The sequence below is a fragment of the Typopeltis vanoorti genome, chromosome 18 (assembly GCF_054136105.1).
Source record: "Typopeltis vanoorti isolate ZY-2024b chromosome 18, IOZ_Tvanoo_1.0, whole genome shotgun sequence".
NCBI lineage: Eukaryota > Metazoa > Arthropoda > Arachnida > Uropygi > Thelyphonidae > Typopeltis > Typopeltis vanoorti.
In genome coordinates, this window is record NC_143566.1 from 62,632,222 (window position 1) to 62,659,239 (window position 27,018).

General features: G+C 34.3%; 1 protein-coding gene across 1 annotated transcript in view; it reads right to left on the bottom strand.

The window, feature by feature from the left end:
• Ras85D (GTPase ras-like protein 1) overlaps nt 1–27,018 on the bottom strand; it is a 163,067-nt gene that overhangs the window by 3,148 nt on the left and 132,901 nt on the right. The window contains exon 8 of the mRNA XM_090408576.1: nt 5,681–5,759. Coding sequence (XP_090264702.1) covers nt 5,691–5,759 — 69 coding nt within the window. The 3' untranslated portion in view covers nt 5,681–5,690. The remainder of the gene's footprint in view (nt 1–5,680; nt 5,760–27,018) is intronic.

Genomic DNA, 27,018 nt, shown 5'->3' on the forward strand with positions numbered 1-27,018 from the left:
TATAGGCTTAAAAATACTTTGTTTCTCCATAATGACATAAGTAAATGATAATTCCATGCTATTATAATCAACAATAACTTCTGTGATTTGCCCTATGTTTTGTTAGTAATCATGCCTTCATCAGGGACAAAAAAATAAATAAAATAAAAACAATACAATAAGTTATGTAAGAAATTGAAAAATTACTATATAGAACACTCAGTGTGAAGCAAAGATTTACAGAGTCCAAATTTCATGATTCAGATTAGTGCTTTATGCAAAAAAGCAGATCTGTTCAGGAACTGCAACAAAAAATCATACTTGAAGTCATCAAAAATGAGGCCAATGTGGATGAACATATACATGCTACTTAAAGTACTCTATTATTCCAATTTAGTGTCCTTCAGCATATTATGAGTACAAGTAAGGGAGAAGATAAAGTATTATCATCATGTGACTTTATAGCACATGTTTGCATACATGACATTTCTTTTTATCCCTTTCCTTAAATGCAATGTTTGCTTTATGCTCTTTCTTCTTCACCTCAAACAAGGCAATTCTAGTTATCTGTTCTGCAGGGTGCTCACTGGCTTGTAGGTCATCTGGGAAATCTTATTTAAGGGAGTTATTTCGGAGACATATCCGAAGATGCATTTTGACATAAGGAATACAATATTATCTTGATCTCTGAAGTGCTGTTAGTAGAAGTGGGATTTTCTGAGATCTGTTGTACTTGAGGAGGGGGGGAAATGCTATAGCAAATCATGTAATCTTCAGGACACTAATTCTTGTGTTAGAGAATCCACAATAGAGCAGAGCAAATGCACTCAATTGGCTATGGACTGCATAACTTCAGATTTTCTAGCACGGCAATCATAGTACTATGTACTTGTTTCTACCCATTGCAAATGTGTTAAAGTGTCCAAGTATTTTAATATTTTTGATGTTGTACGTAGGCTGTTCAATAAGTAATAAGACTATATTTATACAGGAAACAGATTACCTTTAATCGTCATCATTTACATGGTCTTTTTCGAAGTAACTACCGTGAGACTATGCATTTGTCCCAACGTTGCGTCCACTTCTTAAACACATGCGAGAGTCCGTTTTTTGAGAGTTCTTTCAAAACACAGTTTACAGCTGCAAGGGAAAGTGGCTGATCTTTGGTGAAGCAGAAAAGGGATGATGGTTTGTAACAGGTCATATTTTTAGGATTTTGGTGAACTTTTCAGAGGTGCCCTGGATGTAAGGAATGGTGATGGATTTAGTGCAATCTTTGTAATGAAGGGGAGGGGTTGTGGTTAATGGGTTTTAATATTTTCTGGATTTTTGGGGGTCTATAGCTATTGGCTAAGAATGTGGTTCGGTTCAGTGGTTAGGGCATTGTCATCTGAGATTAATTTTGTCTTGTTATATAGGGTTTTTATAACCCCATATTGTTGGAGTTGTATGGGTTGGTTTTCTTTAAGCACAGAAAACCAAGGATCCATGAGGCTGGCATGTAATCAGAATGTCTAGGAAAGGAAGACTTGTTTTTTTTTTTTTCCAAGGTGAACTGGATTCTGGAGTGTTTATTGTTTAAGTGTGTTAAGAAGATGTGAAGTGCATCTAAGTCATGTAGCCAAATAGCGAACACATCATCCATAGTGTAGTCAAACAGTGGGTTTTTGTGGGCTGAGTTTAAGGCTTTTTCTTCAAAGTCTCCATAAAGAATTGTAGAATTTTCCTTGCCAAACTAAATAGCCTGAGTTCATTATGAATTGAAATAGGGCTAAGATATTGGGAGGAAATTTGGCTTGGACAAGCTCTACGGTATCTTTGAGTGGGACATTTGTGAATAGGGAGGAGACTTCAAAACTGACATTATGTCAGTGTGTTGGAGTGAGAGGTTTTCTATACTGGCTTTGAAGTGGGCAGAGTTTTTTTGTGTGATGGTGTGTTGCTAGTATAGTGTGAGAATCAATGCCATCCACAATGGGATGTAATGGCACATTTTGTTTATAGATTTTTGGTAGTCCATATATTCAGGGGTGGGGAGTATAGAGTTAAAAGGCTTTAGTTTGTTAGTGACTTCCACAGACCAAGAAGTACCCTTCTTAAGGAGCCTTTGGAATGTTCTGACTTGGGAGCTGGTGGGATCATATTCAATAGGGAGGTAGGTAGACTGATCTAACAATAAAGAAGTAAGCTTACCTGTATAGTTGTTTGGTTGAGAACCACAGTGGTATTTCTCTTCTCCACTTTGGTGATTACTATTTCTCTATATAATGTGGAATCCACAACCTTTCCAACAATATCAGACTGGATGTAGCTGGTGTTCTTACCAAAGCAAAATCACCAAAAACCATCCTATCCAAAGAAGAATATAAAGCTCCAAGAAATGAAGAACAACAGAGAAATAGTAATCACCATAGCAGATAAGAGAAATGCCACTGTGGTTCTCAATCAAACAGACTATACAGGTAAGCTTACTTCTTTATTGTTAGATCGGTCTACCTACCTCCCTATTGAATATGATCCCACCAGCTCCCAAATCAGAACACTCCAAAGGCTCCTTAAAGAAGGTTACTTCTTGGACTGTGGAAGTTACTAACAAACTAACGCCATTTAACTCTAGACCTCTCCAAATATAGGGACTACCAAAAATCCATAAACAAAATGTATGCCATTATGTCCCCACATACAAATTAGCCAAACATTTAGCCAAAGTGCTCTCACACTATACTGGCAACTTCAAAGCCAGTATAGAAAACCTATCACTCCAACAAACTGACATAATGGTCAGTTTTGATGTCTCCTCCCTATTCACAAATGTCCCACTCAAAGATACCTTAGAGCTCGTCCAACCAAATTTCCTCCCAATACCTCAGCTCCATTTCACTTCACAATGAATTCAGGCTATTTCGTTTGGCAAGGAAAGAGTGAAAAAAAATTAAATTTTGCTTTGTGAATAGTGTTATCAGCGTAATTATTAATAAGTTATAACCTTTATGCATGCATGCTATTGCCATTTTCATTTTTGTTTTCAGTGGATAAAAAAAAAAATATATTGAATGCATGACTTCTGCATTAAACTTTCTGTGCCTGGCTCCCATTGATGAGATCTCAAATTAAGGTTGAAACTAGTCTGGATAGTGGCTGTGGTGCTTCTCATAATGCAAAACAATGTACACATCAGAAATGAAGTGTGCTTTACATTATGGGATGCTATGGCAACCGATGTGAAATCATCAGCTTCTACGTGGGCTGTTCAATAAGTAATAAGACTAATTTTACTGTGGCGAAACCATTCATCACAATATTATTTTCTGTGGAATAAAGAAATGTTGCTGTATGTATTAACAAAAGAGGTTGCTAGATGGCATATACAGGCTGATGTGCCAGAGTGTCACGTGACTAAACGCAAGTGCTTATCAGTGCGCCTACGAGGTGCGCCAGTCTTAAAAATGGAAGCATCCTTGAAACAGCGTTATGCGATTAAATTTTGTGTGCGTTTGCAAAAATCGGCATCGGACACTTTTAACATGATACGCGAAGCTTTCCACGATGAAGCAATGTCGAGGGCAAGCGTTTTTTGCTGGCATAAAACTTTTAAGGAAGGAAGGCAAAATGTGGAAGATCGTGAACGTGAGGGAAGACCTTCAACGTCCATCACAGAGACAATGATCAACACAGCAGCGATTATCATCAAGCACGTCAAAAGGAAGCGTCCATCTGAAGAATGGCTTCTTATTGCACCACGATAATGCAAGGCCACATATTGCTGGCCGTGTAGTGGACGTTTTGCAGAAGAACAACACAGATATCCTACCACACCCTCCATACAGCCCTGATCTCGCATCGTGTAATTTCTGGCTGTTTCCTCAGCTCAAGAAATCACTAAGAGGCCGCCATTTCGAAAGCAACAAAGCATGTGTAAAAGCTGCAGATGCGGTTTTGAAAGAACTCTCAAAAAACGGACTCTCACGTGTTTAAGAAGTGGACACAACGTTAGGACAAATGCATCGAGTCTCACGGTAGTTCTTCGAAAAAGACCATGTAAATGATGACGATTAAAGGTAATCTGTTTTCTGTATAAATATAGTCTTATTACTTATTGAATAGCCCACGTGTATATATATACACACACACGCACGCACACACACACACACAAGTAGACCAATTATGAAGACAGTTCACATATAAACTTTATCTACACGTGGGTAAAGGATTAAACAAGAATATAATTTCTTGGCAAGTATAATTTACATTCATCATTAGCATGTCATTTCTACCAACAATTTGTAGATTTACAGGCAAAAAGACTGTCACAGAAACACTTTTGTGTGTTCTTAACCCTAACTAGTATTATTGTGTGAAAATCAATTTAAAGAACTCACACTATTTTAAAATTTGAGTTGGGGGGAGGGGAATTAGAAGTAAGCTTGAGTTTCAAGGAGAAATACTTTAATTTCCTACATCAGAGAACAACTAATTCAGGAAGAAGCGGGAAAAAAGTTCCTCTAGTTAGATTTGAACTTGTATTGGTTTTTATTCTACTAATGTAGATTGTGGAAGATACTATGAGTCAATGCAAGCACCTATATTAGTTGCAATGTTTAGTTAATTTATTGAACTTATATCATCTATGTGTTGTGCTTTACATCATGGGATACTATGGCAACTGATGTGAAGCCATCAGCTTCTATACACAAGTAGACCATTTATGAAGAAGTTCACATGTAAACTTTATCTACACTTGGGTAAAGGATTAAACAAGAATATAATTTCTTGGCAAGTGTAATTTACATTCATCATTATCAAGCATGTCATTTCTACCAACAATTTGAAGATTTACAGGTAAAAAAACTGGCACACAAATACTTTTGTGTGTTCTTAACCCTAACTAGTATTATTGTGTGAAAATCAATTTAAAGAACTCACACTATTTTAAAATTTGAGTTGGGGGTGGGGGATTAGAAGCTTCAGTTTTAAGGAAAAATACTTCACTTTCTTGCATCAGAGAACAACTAACCCAGGAAGAAGGGGAAAAAAAGTTCTTCTAGTTAGATTTGAACTTACATTCGTTTTTATTCTACTAATGTAGCATTGTGGAAGATACTATGAGTCAATACAAGAATCTAAATTAGTTGCAATGTTAAGTTAATTATTGAACTTATATCATCTTTGTGTTGTGTTTGTTCTCATAATTTCTAAATAACCTTGAAATAATATGGTTCTAATGATAAAGTAATTAAGGGATAAATTTTCAGTAATTTAATCAGATAAATCACTGGACAAAATGCACTACAGCTTCAGTCCTATACCCTAATAAACATGGAGAACTGCCTCAATTTTAAGTTGTAAGCGATTTCAATAACCTAATCAATCTCAACAAGAAATGGCTTCAACTAAAATAAATTCCAGATAATACCAGCACAGTCCATTCAAACGAATTAGTGATTTTAAAACAGTATCATCTGACACAAGTTTTTCCAATGATGCTAGACAAGATGCGTGGGCAACATTTTATAAAAGATATTAATATTTAACATACTAGAGGCATTCTTCTTAGTATACATAATCTTTACCAAATAATAAATCCTAAAGGATGATAGACAATATTTAATCACATAGCATCTTTCAGAAATTTTGCCACAACATCTACAATTAAAAAAAAAAAAAAAAAAAAAGGAACAGCAAAGTTTCAAAAATGATTTACCTCTTTCCATTTACAGAATAATGCATCTTCGTTTCCTGCCCTTATCCTTTTTCTTTTTGTCTTTTCCCTTTCTGTCTCTCTGAAAACAAAAATTATCATTTGAAACAAACAAAATATACTACATAATAAACAAATGTGCTTATTAACACTTGTTTATATATTATTATTACAAGATACCGCTAAAGAGTCGGGTACTCATTGAGTAACACCTCATATCATACCTTCTCTTGAATTCATTCACACTATGTGCACTCACAATCTCCAAAGCAAGCCATTCCAGTCATGCATTACTCTATGAGAGAAAAATCTAGCTCTCAAGCCTTTCTTGAATGCATTCATCCTCAACTTCCATGGTTGCCCTCAGCCATCTTTGTCTAAACTAGTAATTTATAATTTAATCCTACATCCTCCAACTTATCCAACAGCCTTTCATGCTGAATCCTGTCAAAAGCTTTAGCTAAAAAAAGGCCAAGAGCATCAGGGTGTATCCATTCACCTTGTCTAATTGAACTAATTCAAATATGAGCTATTTGCTCAAACATGATCTTGCCATAGCAAATCCATGATGTTCATTGCATATTATAGATTCTCAGTGAACCAAATTCTGTACGTGATCTCTTGCCAACTTTTCCAAAATGTTCACCACCACCTCCAGAGATACTGATAGGATGATAGTTAGACACATCTGTCTATGTACCACCCTTGCTGAATGGGATAATCACATTTTTTCCACTCCTGAGGAATTTTCTGTGTACTGAGACTCAAACTACATAGCCAGATCAAAGGAACAGCCAATTCAGCTGAACACTCTTTAAGCATTTGTGCTGATATCCCATCTACACCTGAGTTTCTTTCTTCCAGGATAGAGATAGCTTATCAACCAGATTCAGCATTTAAATTGGCACTCAATAGTTGAACCTCTTCTGCATCTGTCAGCACATTAAGAGTTATTCTTTCACATTCTTTCTTGTACTTACAACTTAACAGTTCTTTTGGATTGTCTTTAGCTTGTAGAGCCAGTTTCTTTTCATACTCACACTTAGCTTTCCATGCCATACTTTTAATTCTTTTGGCCTGGGCCTTATAATTTTCATAATTGACATCATCCTTGTAATTTGTGTATACATGGTATTCCCTCCATGTTATTTTTTCTTAAGAATATCTTGTTTCTCTTGAATCTCTAAGACTGCATATCCATTTCATTCCCAACCTGTTTAGTTTGTGAATTCTACAGACACATTCCAATACTTCATGACTGATGTAAATACTTCCCTATGTATCACCAACATCCTTCTCATTAAGCAACCAATACCATGAGAACGAACCTAGTATTTTCCTCAAAAATAGTCATAATTTCCTGCTTTACATCATGTAACCTTTTTCTAAATGGAATATCCATACACTTTTTCCACACTGTTTAAAATCAACCATGATGATTAATCATTTAGTACCCATTAGGTATATCTGGCAATGCATTTCATCATCACTATTAGCTGATCCACTAAATCTGTAGCAACATCCAATGTGTATTTGATCTTTTCAGGCTTCACCTTACTTCATATAGTCCCGAACTCAGTGCTGTTGGTTCCTACTTTGTACTCCGATGTATATTCTAGTTGTTGATTGACTCCTCATTCGAACACAGATAATATTTATTTTTAACTGTGCCACCTTATGTTCAAATTTGCATGAGCAAATTTGAACATAGGGTGGCACAGTTAAAAAAGAAGGAATTACCATAGAATGAGTAATTGCAGAAAGAACACAAATAATACAAAACAACCAAAACACAATAATAGCAACGGAGAACAGGAATTTTATTCTGAGGAGACATTCTCATACTACAGGTATAGAAGACATGCTGACTTTGATAATAAGGGTAGTAATTCAAATGAAAAAGTAGACGAGAATAAATGCACAAATCATAATAAGGAAACAAGTTTTATCCAAACGAGATATGATCTGAGACCTAGAGAAAAAAAATAAGAAGTCTGAATCCTCTGCAGGAGTGACCCGTGTGAAAGATTTTTCAGAGGAAGAGTTAAGCCTTTGTTGGATTCTGAATGAAGAGAAATGGAAATTATTAATACTTCAATCAGAGTCCAACATAATCTACCATTCCCTGAGCAAAATTTGTTTTTTTTAAACTAATAGTCTCATGCTCATAACACTGCTACATGGGAAAACCATTACTAATATTGCAATCAAAGCCATCTATCTACCCTGACTAGACTCAAATCATTCAATATCATTAGCATCACACCTGGTCCTCTCCTATCTGCTTATCCTTCCTAAAAATGCTGTACTCTTTACACTCCAGTTAGTAGATCTGCTTCTGAGAGCCAGGTCTCACTAATGCCAATAATCTGAGGTCACAACATATTCACTAAGGCAACAAACTCAACCCCTTTGTTTCTCATACTCTTGGCATTTACATACGAACATAAGTCACCTCCATACTGTTTGGTATACTCTTCTCAGTAGTCTGCATGACCTAGCTGGACAATTTCTTTTCATAGTTAATGCTTCACTTATGCAAACATCCTTACACATACACCTTAGTCATTCACTTAGTCACTCTTACACATCAGATTTACACCATTCCTCCCTTAGTAATCTAGTTCCCTTGATTTTCTGTATTAGGGCAGGCACATCTATTAAATTTCTCAATGATATTATTTAATCATTTAATAATAATCAGCAGCAATAATCATAATCAGTCATAGATAACTAGAAAATGCATCTTTTATGAAATATCTAAAAGGAGCAAGAATAACAGAAAAAGAAAAAACAAATCAGATCTCTGGGAAATAATTTTGAATCTTACTATTGCTAATAATGAAGGAATTAAGTATATAGAGTGTATATGTATAAAATGATCAATGATTAACATAGGGACAAAAAGGTGTGTTGGAGCAATTAATTTGCTTACGATGCCTGGACCTCTATATCAAGGTCATCATCAGGAAAACATACATGAACAAGACACAAGCTACACGACACTACACATAAGTATGCTAAATCTAACTGTTGTTAACCATTTACTAGCCTGACCTCTGGCAAGAAAAAAAAAAAAAAAAAAAAGAAAAAAAAAAAAAAATATATATATATATATATATATATATATATATTGCACAAGTTGTGATGATATCACATCAGATAATGGCAATGATGGGGAGAACCCTGACATGCAGAAATAGAGGGGTTATGATTCCATTGTATAAGGCCTCATATGGATTATTGTGCACAGATTTGGTCACCAGGTTTTCATGGTGATGAAGATATGTTGGAAAGGGTACAGAGAAGATTCACAAAGGTAGCCAGTGGTCTTTGGAATGTGGACTACGAGGAGGAGATATGATTGAGACATATAAGCTGGTCAGGGGTTGTTATCAGGTAGACATGGAAGAGATTTTTCATAGAATGGGAGAGGGGAGTAGAACAAGAGGCCATTGCTGGAAACTGTATAAGGAGGGTGTGAGCAAAGGAGCGAGAAGCAGGTTCTTCGCATGGAAGGTGGTTGGTGAGTGGAATGCACTGCCTGAGTGTGTTGTGGACACATTGAATCAGTTTAAGACACGGTTGGATGAGCATTGTATGCAATAGTGAGTACCTCCCACGATGAGTCTCTGACTCCATGGAGGTCAAATGTTGATAATAATAATAATATATAATAAGTATAATATACTGAGGATAAAAAAGAAAATTACAGTAAACTAACATCAAATGCATCTCTACAGTCCAGCTATCTTAGAAAAAAAAAAACTTAAATTTTTTTGCATTGTGGATCAACATGGCTTTATGAAATCTAAATACTATTCCTGCATTTGAATGAAAATATGGATGTAGAACTATGAGAATTCCATGCAGAATTTCAATCTTTTTGATTTTGAAAAACAATGCCATTTATCACATTAATGACAATGTGTTACATTAGGTATATGTATTTTTTTTTCCTTTGTTAAATAATAAGGAAATGTAAAATATGAATCAAAATATGTAATTTTTATATTTAGGTACACAAATATAATTTAATTTTTATCGCAAAGATAGTACTTTGATAATATCTTTATTATTCACCAAATTGCTGGCCTGATTGGATAAGTTGTTAGCAAATCCACTCTCCAACCAACAGGCTGTGGGATTGAATCCTGCATTCAGTATGGATGTTTCTGATTGTCTTTAGGTGGGAGATGCATTTCAGTACATTTCATTTCATCATAGTGCAAGTCCACTGCTCTATTTACAGAAGGCCTGGAGTGGTTTGAAAAAGTTTCATGTTTGGTGTCTTTTGCAGATCTACATAAAAAAAGTATGAAAACTACACCACTCTTTCAAAAAAAGAAATAATCTGATATTTGATTATACAGGGTGATCGTAAAGTTATACAACCAAAAGTTTGAATTTGTACCAATTGTTTTCAAATCATATAATCATTCCTTACCCCACTAGATGTCACCATTATATATTTACAAACTATTGGAGACACCAAATTCATTGTGATGTGTACAGGTTGCTCTCAGTGTAGTTTTGTTCACCGTGGAAGTTTATTTATTCGTGCAAGGTTCACCCCATTCTTCCACCATCCCTTAGCACTGGTTGAGCCTTTCTAATGAGGAATAAAGTATGTATTTTGACTGTAGATCAGTGTGTGTTCACAGGTCAGTTTGCCAGTTCTGAGGAATGAAAAACCCGAGTTTCCAGGTGAAAAAGCCTTCTACCTTATGAGGCCAGCTAACTCACCTTTAGTTGAAAGAGACCTGATAAAGGTTCCTCAGATTATGGATGGGAATTGAACCCAGGTCTTTCCAACCAAAGGGCTTGTCTATACCGACTAAGCTATGGAGGCTCTTGTGGAAGTGAAATGTCTTTTCCCCCAGAGCTGCGAGTTTTTATTTTGGAAAGTTATTTTACTAATTTTCTAACACGTGTTGCTGAGGAATTTCGCGAAAAATATCTGGGTACAGCAATCTCTCAGAAGTTGACGATAAGATTAGCGCAGCATTTTCAGGAAACTGAATCTGTTTCAAATTTCAGATCTCCAGAAGGCCCTCCATTTTGACTGATGATAAAATGATGAAGTAAAGAGAGCACTGCAGTGGTCCTCTCCAAAAAAGCCTCAGGAAACTTGATTTGCATTTATGGTCTATCACAGGGGCGGCAGCCTTTTTGGAGTAAAGAGCAATTTTTAAAATTATATCTGTTAAAAAAAAAAATTTAGAGAGCCGCACGCAGTGATGAGCAACCAATGGTCCACGGGTTGCATGCAGCCCTCTCAAGTTTTTTGTGTGGTCCATGGTGTTGTTTTGTACGGCAGAATTAGTATATTTTAATTAAAAATCTATTTTATGAATGTTGATATTTACATTGTGGATTTATTTGTGCAGATTAAAAAATTAAAATATACCTAAATAATGGAAAATAAATTAATACTTTCTTATCAAAGAAAATATTCTTTATGCGGATCGAACCAAGTATTTGATTTACTATTTAATTGCTCATCACTGCTTTAAATTTAGAAACTACATTGAAAAATATTATAATTAAATTATTTATTCAGGTTTTTTTTACAGTAACACATTATCATACCTGTAAAACACAGGGGTGGCATGTCACACGAAATTATATGGGATAGTTTCTCAATATGCGCCGAATAAGTTGTAATTTTCATTTTCAAACATGACGAAAGACTCATGTTGTTTAGTTGGTTTCTCATCTTACTTAAATAAAATTTATATTAGAAAATATTTGCTCAGAGAAATATGTCAATCCGAAAATCGATAGAAGTCCAAATGAGTGTGTTTTTAACTGAATGTAAGTGTCCAGTAAACAATTCCACGTGTCAAATACAATCTGATCTTGCTTTTTCAGACCATTTGTGTTGTATTGCAAGGTAGATTTTGTCTTTCCAACTCCTCCAGGTCAGCTTCAAGATTTCTAAATTTTGAATTCCACAAATCCTTGGTTTTCAAGGTCCTCTAACTCAAGTTGAAATGCACCCTCATCAATTCCAGCCAAAGGTGAAAAATTTAATTTGGTAGGATTAATTTCAAGTGGTCACAATAAAAATGAAATAGTTGATTTGTTCTTTCTAAACTCCTCAAATCTCCCATTAAATTCAGATCACATATTTACCACAATTTCTTTGAAAAAGGTTAAATTTATAGAATTATTATCAGCTTGTTCTTGTTGATATTTCTTCAACGTAGGAAAATGTAATGATGTGCCTTTCTCTAAGTCTGCTGCAAACAAATATAATTTTGTGCAAACGAAATCTTCTTCTAAAAGCAAAACTGCTGTTTTTCCCTTTCCCTGTAGTTTCTTATTTAGTGTGTTTAAATAGAAAGTCATATCCACCATAAAGTAGAATTTTTTGTAACCAACGAGTATCTTCTAACTGTGCATATTCAAAGTCTTTTTGTCTTAGAAACAATTTAACCTCTCCAAGGTAGGTGGCAAATCGCATCAAGACCGCACCTCTGGAAAGCCATCTTATTCTGTTATGCAAAAGAAGATCGGAATATTCACAACTGATTTCTTTAAGAAGTTCACAAAATTGCCGATGATGTAGTGGTCTTGCCATTATTTTGTTAACAATTTCTACAACCAAATCCATCACTCTGTTATCTCTTTTGGAAAGGTTTGTGCACAAAGTATCTCTTGATGGATTATGCAGTGAAAGGAAAACACGTCATGCAAAATTTGTTTTTTAAATAAAGAAACAAAACCTTTTTTTGTATCTTTCATGCTCGGTGCCCCATTGGTCGCAATAGATATTATTTTGTTAATATTAATACCCTTACTTTTCAAGCAAGTGGTAACAGCAGATTCAATGTCTTCTCCACGAGTTTTTCCTGTAAGTGGCAGTATATTGACTAATTCTTCCTGAGGTCCCTGAGAGTTTATGTATCTATGCAATGTCATCCACATCGCATGGTTCGTCACAGGCAATGCAGAATCCTGGTGTTGAATTTAGATCCGTAACCTGCTGATTTGTTATATCTTCTGCCATTCATATAGTTCTGTCCCTTACAATCTTAGCAGATAATGGCAAGTCTTTTATTTTTGTAATTATTTCTGCTTTGTTTTTAAAATCGCAAAAGAGAAATTCTGACATTTTAATAAAACATTCTTTCACATATTCGCCGTCTGTAAAAGGTTTTCCTCATTTAACAACTTCTTGAGCGGCCACAAAACTAGCAATAGTTGTATTTCTTGATGCTTTTATCCATTTGGAAGATGAACATTTAGTTAGGTTTACTTTGCGTTGCAGCTCCTCTACTGTCTTTTTTCTTTTATCTCCCAGTGGATATGCTTTGTCAAATGTATCGTGTTTATTTAAAAAATGTCTTAGTATATTTGATTTTTTATTGTTTGAAAGCTTTTCATGGCATATTAAACCCATTGGAAATCTTGCTGTATTTGCTACAAATGCGTAGGTTTTGGTCCATTCACTTTTAAACTCCCGATTTTCTTGTTATCTTTCTCTTCTTTGCTGACATTTTAAATACTATAAAGATATTTTTATTTTGTTAATATTTAATTTAATGTTACAATCAATATTCACGTTACCTAACACAATCACCAGTAAATGAAAGCACTGCAATGTCCACTACAAGCGAAGACAATGGGTGCGTTCAAACAGGCAAGTGCTACCGTAGCGCTACATATGCTAGCCTAGCGTGATGTATTTGGTTTAATAAATTAAAACAACATAAAACATAACTCAAGTAATTTTAATTTGCATGAATAATTAAAACAAATATTTGACCAATCGGTGGGTTTATGAATTCTTGCATTATCCATGATAATCCAAGACAAATGTAAAGAAGGATTATCGCGTATGATTTCAAAGAGTTTAAACATGAAAGTATTAAATTTTTCAACATCACATGTACTATTTTCAATTGTAAAATATCCTTGACTTAATGTAAAATGTCCTTAATTTATTGCAAATGCTATATTTAGGGTTTTAGTTTCTAATTTAATAAATAACATTCATCTTGTATTATTAAAAAATAGATTGTTTAATAATGAAAAGAGCTGCAATTATTTATTCATAGAGCTGAAGGTTGCCCACCCCTGGTCGGCAACCTGCGGCTTTTGTTTAACCTTCTATCAGAAGGTTAAACAAAATAAATTTTTTGTCGTTAATGTCAAAAAGTTTATTGAAGATCTAAACAGCAAAACAGGAAATGAAAATCAGAAATACAGAAATGTGCTGGGAATATTTAGAGAGAGAGAGAGAGAGAGAGGAAAAAAAAAGAAGCAAATATAAAAATAATGGTAAGTACCTGCTGGATTTCATTTAGAATATACACTAAACAAAGATATACATAAATTTACATGGATCAAAGATACAAGGAATAATAAATCTCACTGACTTGTTATTGTGAATGATGTATATTCATGTTGGTTCAGGACATAGGGAATGTGAAACAGGTAGTGATCATCTAGTCTTTGGAAGAATAAAATAGAATATCATATTAAAAAGAAAAATATATACGTAAGTTTCAAAAATAATTCAAGTTCAGTGGCTTTCAGAGGTGAACTGTAAACTTAACATGAATATCATTGAAAGAAAACTGAAGGAGTTTGAAATCAATCAAGCCTTGGACATTCAGTGCAGATTGGAGAAAATACAATTCACACAGAGAGGCATGTGACAAAGTTGGCTGCAAGGACAGAAAAATCATAACTCCATGGAGGAAGAATTAAGCGAAAGGTGTATTCCTTGAAAAGTAGAAAGCATATAGAAATTTGCAGCAAAGCAAGTTAGCAAATGCCATAAGAGAATACAGAGAAAAATTAAGAAAGCCAAACAGTGTATAAAAGTAGCTAAAAAATGTGTTTGGAATACTGGTAAGAACACAGAAGAGAAATATCAGAAAGATAGCAAAATGTTCTAGAGGCTATTGAAAATGCATAGAAGTTGAGGAAATAGTACTGTAAAAGAAATCAGAAATGATAAAGGTGGCATAAAAAACTGAATACAATGATTCTTGTATTCAGTTTTTTAAAAGATGTTTTGAATAATTAGTTTGAAAGACCTACACGAAACAAGAAGTAACAGAATAGCCAGAGAAAAACCATCAAAAACCTGAAATGTGGGGCAGGTTAGCAGATGCCAGCTGGAGTAGATGATATTCAACCAGAAATGCTAAAGTATGGAGGCATAAAAGTTTTACAATTTTTGAAAGCATTGTCAGAAGGTCAAATTCCAGATGAGTGGAGCAAAGCTTTCATAGTACCATCTATAAAAAGAGATAAAATGTGAGAATTAGAGGAATTTTCCTTGAGCATATATCAGGAATATGGTGATGAAACTGGCTGTCATTTAATATGTTAATCTTCAAGTGTGGTGTTATATACTATGAATGTACTTTCTTTTCCATTATATAACTGATACCTCTCATGCTGATCCTATCTATCTTTAAACATAGTAATGTTTTCCATTACCTGAGTTTTTAGTTCCTCTGATGAAAGCTAGGCTCTGATGGCCTAGGCCAGGGGGTGTTCAACCAGTCGATCGTGATCTACCGGTCGATCTCTTGTGTATTCCTCCTTACTTACAAATTTAATTAAAACTGAAAACATATTTTATTTATCATTATTTTGTATTATTTTTAATTCGCTTTAAGTGTATTGTTATTGTTTATTTATTTTTCGTTAAAATTGTCAAATCAATAATTTTCTTATAAGTCCGGGTAAATGAATTAATTTGGATCAGTGGAAGGCAAACAATGAGCCGAGTGAAAACGATTATAAGCAAAGTGTAAAAACTCGATTGTAGCTTAAATATTAAATATTCCAAAGCACATTACATTGATTTTTTACTTAGGTTAAGTCCCATTTGAATATCGTAAAAAAATAAACTTTGTTTGTCTCGGTATAGTTTGTATTAGATGTTTTTGTAAATAACTCTTTTGAAGCTAAATGTATATACTGCTTTAATAAGAATATGTTAGAGTGTTAAAAACAAATGCAATGTTTTTGTCGGCGAAGGTGTACATGGCGGCATTAGAAAGATTGTAATTGAAAGTTGTATGAGAAAGGCTTGCAGGCTCTAAGTGTAAACATCTCCGAAGTCAGTCAGAAAGAGTTCAAACAACTTTCTGATGGCCGTCAACTTACAATCAAAAGAAAATGGAGGAGAACAAAAGGCGTGCCGAACTTGAAACTTAAGATGAAAGACTCATACCGATTCTTTGGGGGGTTGCCAAACTTCATGCGAGGTCTCAGAGGAGGCCTAATAAAAAGGGACTAAAGCAAGCAGAAGGGGTCCCAGTTCCAGAATTGCTGTCAGAGAGACTACTCGGATTCACAGTGCTTGAGAGAGGAGTTTCCCCGCTTCCAGAAAGGAGCTTCTCGGTTCGAGGCTACTTCTAGGCCGCATACAAGGTTTCAAATTGCTGAAAGGAAGAGTTCCAATTGCCGGAGAAAAGTTTCCAGGCCAGGTTAACGTCAGACATTCACCAGTGTGTTGCGTTTTCATTACAATTTGATGAATCAAACGACTTCACTGATATTGCTCAGTTAATGGTATTTCAAGATTATTCAAGTAAAGAAGAACTTTTGAAAATTATACCATTATTGGGAAGGACTAGGGGAGAAGACATTTTTTCAGCATTTGATGAGTTTGTGAAACAACACAAACTTCCGCTTTTTAAACATGTGTCTATTGCTACTGATGGTGCTCCTGCAATGATAGGTAGTAAATCTGGATTCATTTCATTATGTAAAAATGATGACAAATATCCAGATTTTTTAACATACCACTGTATTATTCACCAACAAGTACTGTGTGGTAAAAGATTAAATACAAAAGATGTTTTCGATATTACATTTAAAATTGTAAATTCTGTTCGACGAAAAGCCCTACAACGGCAGTTATTTAAATTACAGGCAGATGATGATAGGGAACTTCTGTTGTACAATAATGTTTGCTGGTTCAGCAGAAGTTAATTTTTAGATAGATTTCTCGTATTAACGATATAAAAATTTTTCTTGATGAAAAACGAAATATTTATCCACAATTGAGTGATAAAAGATGGTTGTTACACTGTAAAAATAATCATATTAAAAATTCTGAATATTTTTACGTATTAATTATGCTTGTTAGTTTTTGTTTTCATACACGCAGTGTCTGCACTTGTGATGTGCTCGTTATGAAAATGTTATATTAGAAGTAACATGTAAAGAAGTAAAAATATTGAAGTACTTACTAAACTGATTATTTGTGTTACTTATAAGAAAGTTTGTTGTATTTTAAAATGTTGAGTTTTGTGTTTGTGAAAGACTTTCTTTAGCGCTGATGGATACAGCGAGTCAGCCATTTTATTGCAGTGCGTAGTTTCTGACTTTTGTGAAGTGCGCATGCTCCTGGAGAGAACTTGATGTGTGATTGACAGCTGACAAGGAAAGCATTGCGTATCCAAGTTACAGTTGTAAACAAGAGAGCGTTCGGAAGTTTTTTTAGAACACTGGCCGAGATATATTCAAGTTGGAAGGAACTTGATTTTTTGTGTGCGGCAGTCAAAGGAAGTTTTATAATGTATTCCGAAAAGGGAATAGTGAAAATAATAGGTTTCAAGTAGGAATAAGTAAAGAATAAAAAGGAAATCTTGAAACTGTAAGTTTTTATAAACTGGCCGGTAAATATTCAAGTTGGAAGGAACTTGATTTTTTTTTGTGTGTGTGGCAGTCGGAAGAAATTTTATAGTGTATTCCGAAAAGGGAATAGTGGAAATAATAGGTTTCAAAGAGGAATAAGTAATGAATAAAAGGAAATCTTGAAACTGTAAGTTTTTAAAGTGGAAAAGGTTACGACTGTCATTTATTATTGTGAATGTTTTTCTTAGAGAAAATATTGATAAGGAAGTTTTATAAGTATTAAGAATGCCTGAAAGTGAAAGTTTAGAAAATATATTGATTAAGAAGATTTTTAGGTATTAAAGGTGCCTGATCTGATGACTATTACTACTAAAAGGAAAACAGGATATAGTCAAGAAGACTTTATGTGTGTTATATTGATTGATGAAAAGGATCCTGATAATGAAGTACAGAGCCTTGTAACTTCTGGAAAAGAGCCTTAACAGAAAGAGAAAAAGACTATGAACATTTTTTTGTGATTGTGAAAGAAAAAGTGTTTAGTCTTAAGAGTAAGTTTATATTTTTAAATAAGGCCTTGGATCCATATAATCTGTAGTTATAGTTATGTATTATTACTAGAAATGTATATATATTGTTTTAGTTTTATTAAATGTGAACTTTGTACTTGGTATTGAGTCAATGATTAGTTGGATTCTGAAAGAGTGAGTTAAAGTCATTGCACCAATTGGAGTGAACTCTTTGTGCAAATATAATAACATATAGGGACACTCGGAGTCAAAATAAAAATAATTGTTAGTAAAAGAGATTTATATAATAAATCACCTCATAAGTAAATAGTATAATTATTAACAAAGGCACAGCCGGTAGATTAAATAGTTAATAATATACTATATATATAAAAAAAGAGGGAATATAAAGTAATAAAAAATAACAATGGCGCAGCCTACAGAGTAATTGATTATGATAACTAACAACACTTATCATTTTTAGTAGATTTCTGTACAAAATTAAGCAATTTAAATTTAGAGTTACAAGGCAGGGATAAAAATTTAATTGACATGTTAAGTTCAATAAAAACTTTCCAGCAATACATACTTCTATTAAAGAAAAATATAAATGACCGCAAATTTAGACATCTCCCATATTTATTAAAATTTTTTGAACAAAATCAAGAAATGCTTCGCTATGATTTAAAAGAATTTATTCGTGAAATAGAATTAGTTGAGGAAGAAATAAATTCAAGATTTAAAGATTTTAATAAAACTGAAATGATTGTATCTTTTATCAATAATCCATTTCAAGAAAACTTGAACATCACAGAAATTTCAAATAAAATTAGTGGGCTGTTTGATATAAACCAAGCTGAAACGGAACTTGAGATAATAAACATTCAGAATAGTTTACATTTAAAATCAATAAATGAAGTCATTTGGAAGCATGCACATGAAAAATTCCCAATATTAACTGATATTGTGCGAAAAATTCTGTCGTGTGTCGGATCGACATACTTGTCAGAATCCGCTTTTTCAAATATGACTGTTATAAAAAATCAATTAAGAAACCAAATTACAAATGATCATTTGGATGATTGTCTGCGATTGGTCACTTCTTCATATCAACTTGACTATGAAAATATTGCGAGGTCCAAACAATGCCAAATTTCACATTAACTCTTTTTTCTTTTATCAACCAGCATTTCCTGTAACTTGTGAGTTTGTAATCAATCTGTTGTTTTTTCTAACTTTGGTTTTCCAAAATAGAGAAATAAATATTTTATTCCAATATATATATATATATATATTTTTTTTTTTTTTGCTGGCATTTTTCATTTTTAAATACACAAATAAAGGTTTTAGTTGTTTATTTGTGCGTAATCAGATATCAGGATGGGGGAACGTGATCTATATAAGAGAGTAGATCGGCGAATAACTTTTTATAGAAAGGTAGTTCACGTAGTAAAAAAGTTTGAACACTGGCCTAGGCTATAAAGTGGGACCTCTGATAATTAATGTTTTCCAAATTTTGAGAAGTTTTATGCAACCGTATTTATTTGAATTCAGCTGATATCTGAGTATCACCACAGATTCTAAAAACAGTTTCTCTTTTTTGAATTTACTACGGAGTATGGTGGTTTTTCTCTAGGTGATCCTGTGGGTTGTAACCAAAACTTGATCTGCAAGGCAAGATTGACCATAATCGTGACTGTAGATATATGATTTGCATTTTTACATGGAAAATTTTGAAAAATGAGCCATAGACTCCATCCCTCTCAAACCTTCTATCTGGCTAAGATATGTATATGATGTGTTCTCTATTTGGCTTCATGACCCAGACTCCTTCCTCAGTCACTTCAATAGCCAGCCTACATCCAAGAATCCTGTTTATGATGGAAAAGGAAAATAACAATAGTTTACCCGTTCTAATGGTAGCCCTTCCGTCACTGTATACAGAAAAACCCACTCATACAGGCAGATACATTCACAAACTCTCCCACCCCTCTCAACAACATGCCATTATTAAAACTCTAACCAACAGAGCTCACATTCTTTGTTCCAGTGGAACCTCCTCCTTTTCCAATGGCTACAGTGATCACAGAATTAAAAAAAAAATAATTAGTTCCTCCCCATTTCCCATTTCTGAAATCGTTCTTCAGAAGGATTTCAGAAATGCCATCACCATCCTCTAAATCCATGGCATATCAAAAAAAAAAGCCAGGTCCTTAAAAAAAAAGTACAACCTCAACACAGCTTTCAAGCCTCACTGTAAACTTGTTCCCCTTATCAATTCCACCAGAGATCAGCTCTCTCTCTCTCTCAGTACCCTGTTCCTGCAAGCTGGCTTACATCAGACAGGTACATCAGCAACCACTCGTTTAGAACATCGGTTCCCAACCAGTGGTATGCGTATCCCCCCCACGGGGGGGTACGTGCTGGGCCGTTCAGGGGTACACGAAAAAATCAGTAATGGGAGAAAAACAAGTAAACTATTTTACATTAAGATAGGCATTGAACAAAAGTGTCAGTATTTAAAACATTATCAAAGGTCCCACTTTATATACCAGGGCAACTACAAATGCACATCACCCAAATAGGACTTTAGAGTCACCATGTTTCACTTAGTATTGTTGTATTTCAGTTGTGTTACAAGATTTATTTGTAATTCCTGAAGATGTCTCAGTGACAGACAAAATATTGGAAGCATTAAAATTAGTTTTCAATCCCTTCCTAGTCCTGTAAATATTCCATTAAACCTCCAACATGATGTCCTCCCAGCACTTAAGCCCAAACACACGTAGCATCATATATTGTACCACGATTTCTACTTTGGGGTTAAGGCAATATAAAATATAATTTGATTGGCTAATCTTAAGTGTTAGCCCATCCTTTTGTTCAGTATCAAAAGTGGACAAGTAATACAGCCTTTCTAAGCCTGTTTCAGAAGGTCTTGTGGGTTCTCTGCACATACCTTACATGCATGAGAGTATCTTCCCAGTTATCACATGTAGTTTGATCCTCAAGTGATCACCTAGGAAATGCCAAGAACAAATACATAAGTTTCTCCAAACATTTTCATGGTTTATACTAGAGGCAGGTGATTTCGATGAAGATTTGCAGCGACCGAGAGTAGCTGAATTCATAATGCCATTAACTAGTCATCCTCCAAGAGGTCAAGGGATTCCAGAGTAGAGTAACTCTTGGCCTCAGGATTAGCAATGCATCCACAACAAACAACTTTAACCAACTTTCTTAACAAGAACAAGCTAGTTCCCATTATCAAAACCAGATTTTATATACACACACGCACACCATATTCTTCCTTATCTTATATTAAACGAAGCACAACAGACAGATCATGCTATTACTAGTCTGTGCATTATTCCGATCATGGATACGCTACAAACTGATGTTAGTACCCACTTAAAAAAGCATATCAAAGACTAATCAGGATCCCCTCTCTTTTCTTGATGTCCTCTTCCTCTGAGTGTAATACCCAGACATCTAGAAGTTTCCAAACTTGACCTTAAGTTATTCCTTGACAAAATTAATAACATAAATCAATGCATCAAATACAACATTAATTTCCAGGCTGCTTGTCATGAAACTTTCCTGTGTTTAGGAGGACACCCACAAGGACTTTACATAATCTAAAATGTCTAATCCCAGGCATGGTAAAACCTTTGATACATCTACTATTTTGATGATTTTCTATCCAGCATCTTCAGAGCACAAATTATTATTATTTGTATGTGAGCCCTTCAGGGAGTCCAAAGACTCATTATAACTGTGAGCTGGATAACCTGTTTTCTCCAAATTAACTTAATGGTTATCTGGTCTCAGAATGACTACCTTCCAGACCTTTTGCAAATTAATGCAACCATACTTGTTGAGGTTAGAGGAGTGCTTCATAGCTGTTGCCAATTCTAAAAATAGTCTCATAGGCCTATGGCAATTTCTTTGTAATACCAATGTCTTCTTCCATTTAATCGCACGTGAAGGTATCCAGAGTGTGGTCTACCAGTTCTGACTTGCCATAGATGATCACGGATGTAATTTTTGTTTTTGAAGGCAGATGTTAACTTATTTATCAGTCTGTTCAAAGTAGGCTAAACTTCAAGCACAAGTTTGTACACTTCATTTGATCTTTAGGATAACATATGAAAATAGCTAGCAATGAGTGGTTCGAAAGATCTGCAGAGAACTTTAGATATCTTTTCAGATGTGCCCCTAATATATGGTATAGGAATGGTTTTACTGTGATTCTGTGAGCTGGTGTCAGGAGGGATCAAGGGGGGAGAGCAATGGTATTTATTTTGTATGGGTTGCAGCCAGCAGCTGAAAAGGTGTTGTGATGGACCCTAGTGATCTGATGATGCCATACTGTAGGGATAGGCAATGTGATTGCTTATATAAATACCTTCCTCTTTGTGAGAGTTTTCTATAAATGGAAAAGGGTAATAAGACATTAGGAAGTTTGTGTATCTAGAAAGGAGAGACAATTGTTTTTTTATTGAATTAATTTGGCCTATACAGGGCCCCAATCTTAGGACATTAGTTCTGTTTCAGTTACAATTTAAATCGATTTAGTTGAGTGCCTGTGTTTGTCACAGTTATAATTTGTGCTCTGGAGATGCTTAGCGCAAAACAAGCAAAAATATTGATAAGTTCAATAAATTAATCCCCCTTCCCTTGTAGTATTGTTTATACCATGAAGGACCATTCTGAACTTCAAGTAAAAAGTTGAGTTGCATATCTCCAATTAGGTTTAATGCCACTTTCCTTCATAATGTGATCCATATAGATCAGGCCTGCACAACTTGTCCTTGAGGGCCAAACCCAACTTTGACCACCTGACCAAGGGCCAGATAACTTCGGACCTAGAATCTTACACTAGTCCACTGTAGCTAAACTTAAGTAAATTTGTTAGTAGGTCTACAGTAAATACTAATTAATATGCATATTTAAATTTTTTAGAGAGTTACAATTAAAACTATAATCAAAGTTATTTACAATAACTTTGATTATAGTTTTAATTGTCAATAGCTGCAAAATTTCTCAATAAAAACTACTTAAACAAACACAAAATTTACTAATAATTTCACTGAGAATATCACACTTATTCTCAGTGAAATATCAGTGACCGAATGTCACAATGTGATACATTGCATTTCTTTGTTGCCACTATTTTATCAAAGTTTGGTGTCATGTTTGAAGTGGCCATTCTTAATATGGCCTCTAAATTGATATCACTTAAAGATGAATGCTGTTTGGTTTTATTCAAGTGTTCATGACCGAAAATGTTTGTTCACAAGTATATGTGCTCCCAAACATACAAAATACTGGTAGGCAGTATCCAACAAACTTTAAAATTTATCCTGATCCAGAATAGAATAAAACTCTTGTGAAGTACTCTTCCTATGCTTGACCCGATAATTTTCAGAACACTGGAGATCAACAACTTCCATCTGGAATTCGACAGGTAGACTTCCTGCTTAGACAGAAAATGAATCCTCAACCACTTACATGCGGACTTCATCTTCATTACTCAATGGCATTCTTTTCTGAAACTCCTCACTTAGAAGTGATATGTGCATGTGCTTCTTATATTTTCCACCCACCATTGAATGATATTCTGATGGAATATTCTGTCGACAAGTTAAGAAAAGTGACATATCTCCCTTTGCAAGTTGATTTTTCAAACAAACTTAATTTCATTTTGAATGCCTTTATAAGAGACATTAACTGAAAAACAAACTTATTTTTTCATTGAAGCAGTAAGTTAAGGTCATTCAAGTGACCCAAAATGTCACACAAGAAAAATAAATCTTGATTCCATTCTTCATCCATTATTTCTGGGAATTTTTCCATATCTTCTTGAGATTCCAAAAATTCAACCAGTTCATTTTTTAGAGCGACAAAGCATGACAAAACTTTACCGCGGTTCAGCCAACGTACATCAGTGTGGTGTTGTAGATCCTCATACTCAGCATCATTTTCTTCTAGAAACGCCTGAAACATTCTGTGTTTCAAACCTCAAGCTCAAATATAGTTGACCAGAGCAAATACTACTTTAATCACATGATCAAACTGCAAAACCTTTGAACATAACGCCTGCTGATGAATTAAGCAGTGAAATTTTGTCAATGGTTTACCTGCATACTGTTCAATAAATGTTACAGCACCAACATTTTTTCCACACATAGATGGGGCACCATCAGTGCAAACTGCTATTAAATTCTTGAAATTTAAGGATAGTTTTTCAGTTACACACACATCTTTACATTTTCTGTGATCTCCTTTCCTGTTGTTCTTCCTTTCATTGAACACCAACCAGCAAGCTCCTCTGTCACCTCAAAATTCTTATTAATGCAATGCCTCTTACATATATTAAAAGCTGTGCAGTATCTTTAACGTCAGTACTTTCATCCATAGCAAGCGAATAACAGACAAATTCACTAGCCGATTTTTGTAGGTTATCTTTAAGATCCTCGGCAATATTAGTCGCCCTACGCTGAACAGTCATACTGAACAAACTGATATTTTCAAAATCGTTTTCTTATCAGGACACAATTCGGAAATGGCAATTATCAGACACTTTTTTTTTTTTTTTAAATCAACCCTCCCTCAGTAAATGATTTGCCAGCACAAACTATTTCTTTGATATTTTAAAGCTTACCTTTGTGGCAACTTCATTTGCAGATGTCACTTTTTTTAAGGGCTTGTTCCTCACCACTAAGGGCTTTTAAAAACTTTGCTGCTTTTATTTGCTTTTCACTTGCATCAAACTTGCCAAGGTTAGGATCTTTCGATTCAAATTGACGTCTCAGATTGTACTCTTTCGGTACAGCGATAGATTTCTGGCAAACAATGCACGTTATTTTGTCCTTAAATAACATAAAAAAAAATTTATTTGTCCGCTCAGGGTTAAATGCTCGATTTTCTGAATCTATTTTACGCTTTTTACTTAAGCTCATCGTGTCAAGATTGACAATATTAATTACAAAAAACTAATGATGAAAAACTCGCAATGATGCAGATTATGATAACAGTTATGTAATGTATTGCTCCAGCTACAACCAACAACCACTGCCAAAGCCAGTCAAGGCACGGCCAACTTTGTGTATGATTCGTTCTCAGACATTAAGTCGTTATCATGGAGATGTAACTTTGAATTTCCCTGCAGTGACAGTAGCGCTAAAAAACCTCGAAGCGATTGTAATATTTTGTTATTAAACACGACAGTGGGAATATCTCCAATTGTAAATTATTGTCAAGTTGAAAGAAACATGATTTTGACATTAATCGCATGAACATAAACATGCAGAGTCTTAGTAAAAACTTAATTCAATGCTAGGAAAAAATAGTCTAATTTCATACCCCCCCCACCCCCGTATGATTAAATAATTCAACCAGGCAGACGGGCCAAAATAAATACCATTGTGGGCCGCATGTGGCCTGTATGTTGTGCAGGCGTGATATAGATGATGAATAAGAGTAAAGATATCATGCCCTCTTGTTATACACCTGATTTTACATCAACTCCTCTTCCTGTACTTCCTTTAACTTCTGACATAAATTAAACATACACCAAGTATAATGTCCCATTCACTTCATATAATTTAATTATAATGCTAGTGTTGAACAACTTATCATGGCACCTTACCATATACCTTTTCCAGATCTACATGATTTGTATATATATATCCGTAATACATTTCCATGATTTCATAGCCACTTGTTTTAAAGTGAAAATCTAATCAAGTTTATCTTTTCACATATACCTGCATAAATCTTATCTGAACACTCAATATGAAAATTCCTCCAATTCTTACATCGATCTCCCTTTTTCTGGATAAGTACTATGAATTAGTGCATATCAACCTGGATGCTGAACAAATTAATATGGGCTAGCAATTTGGAATTTATCTCACCAAATATATTCTTATTGGTTAAACCAAAATAACATGATGGTACAATGTGGTAGAATTTTGTGTCAGTTGAATAGGATCCCCATTGTTTCATTGTTTACATGAAGAACAAATTCCAACTTAACATCACCAGAGTTCAAGATTGCAACCATAAACAAAAGAAACATTAATGGAAAAGAATTGCAACTAGCTGAAGAACTGGATAAGTGCCAGAATGACATAAACAGGCATTATCAAAACAAAGAAGGAAAAAACAGGTAAGATTTTTCTGAACAACAAATACAAGATACTATATTTAGGCAATAATGATCAGGGAATTGAAGTCACTATAGTATTTAATACTACATATGAGGATAATCTTGAATGGAAGTTCTGGATAATGAGACTTATTTGTGCCTATGGACAGAACATAGAAGGTTCTAATTGGAAGAATTTTTTGAAGTATTAGAGAAGGCAGACAAAGAGAAAAGAAACGTTTGTCCTTAAAGATCAAAACAGAAGCATAGGAAATGATTACCAGACATAGAAATGTTTTGGGAAAATTAAAAGTAGAGCTAATAATGATAAGCATTTGCTATTTCTGTTATTACAAACAGCTGCTCCAACAAAAAAAAAAAAAAAAAAAAATGTGCACAAATTCACATGGAGAGAAGATGCAAGAAATAAGAAAAGTCACTGACTATGTTACTGTTGATAATGATATTTTCATGCTAGTTTAGGATACAAGAGTATACAGAGAACTTGAAATCAGAAGTGTTCACCATTTAGTTTTGAAATGGACAAAATAAAGTTTTCCTGTTCAAAACTAAACTTATACTGAAAAGAGAAGTGTTTAAAAAGAATCAAAAGTTGAACAGCAGACTCAAATACACAAATAGTATTCAAGGAAAAAAAAAAGTTTGAAAACAAGAACCAAACCTTGGAGATTCCATGGCAGACCTTGAAGAAAAGACTGACCAACTCAATTGATAACCATGTGATGAGGTTGTCTGTAAGGATAGAAAAATGAGAACTAACATGGGGTAACTCAGGAAGTTACCCCATGTTAACTTCCTGAAAAAGTAAAGAAGTGCATTAAAAGCTCGTGGCAAGCAAGTTAGCATGTGCTCTGAGAGAATACAGAGAAAAATGTAAGAAAGCAAAGCAATATATAAAACAAGCTAAATAAATGTTATGGGAAGACTTTGGTAAGAACATCAAAAATAAATATCAGGGAGGTGGCAAAACATTCATTCTGGAGGCTATTAAAAAAACTTAGAAATGCTAAAAGGTGTACTAGACAGTGTTCAAAGCAATTTTA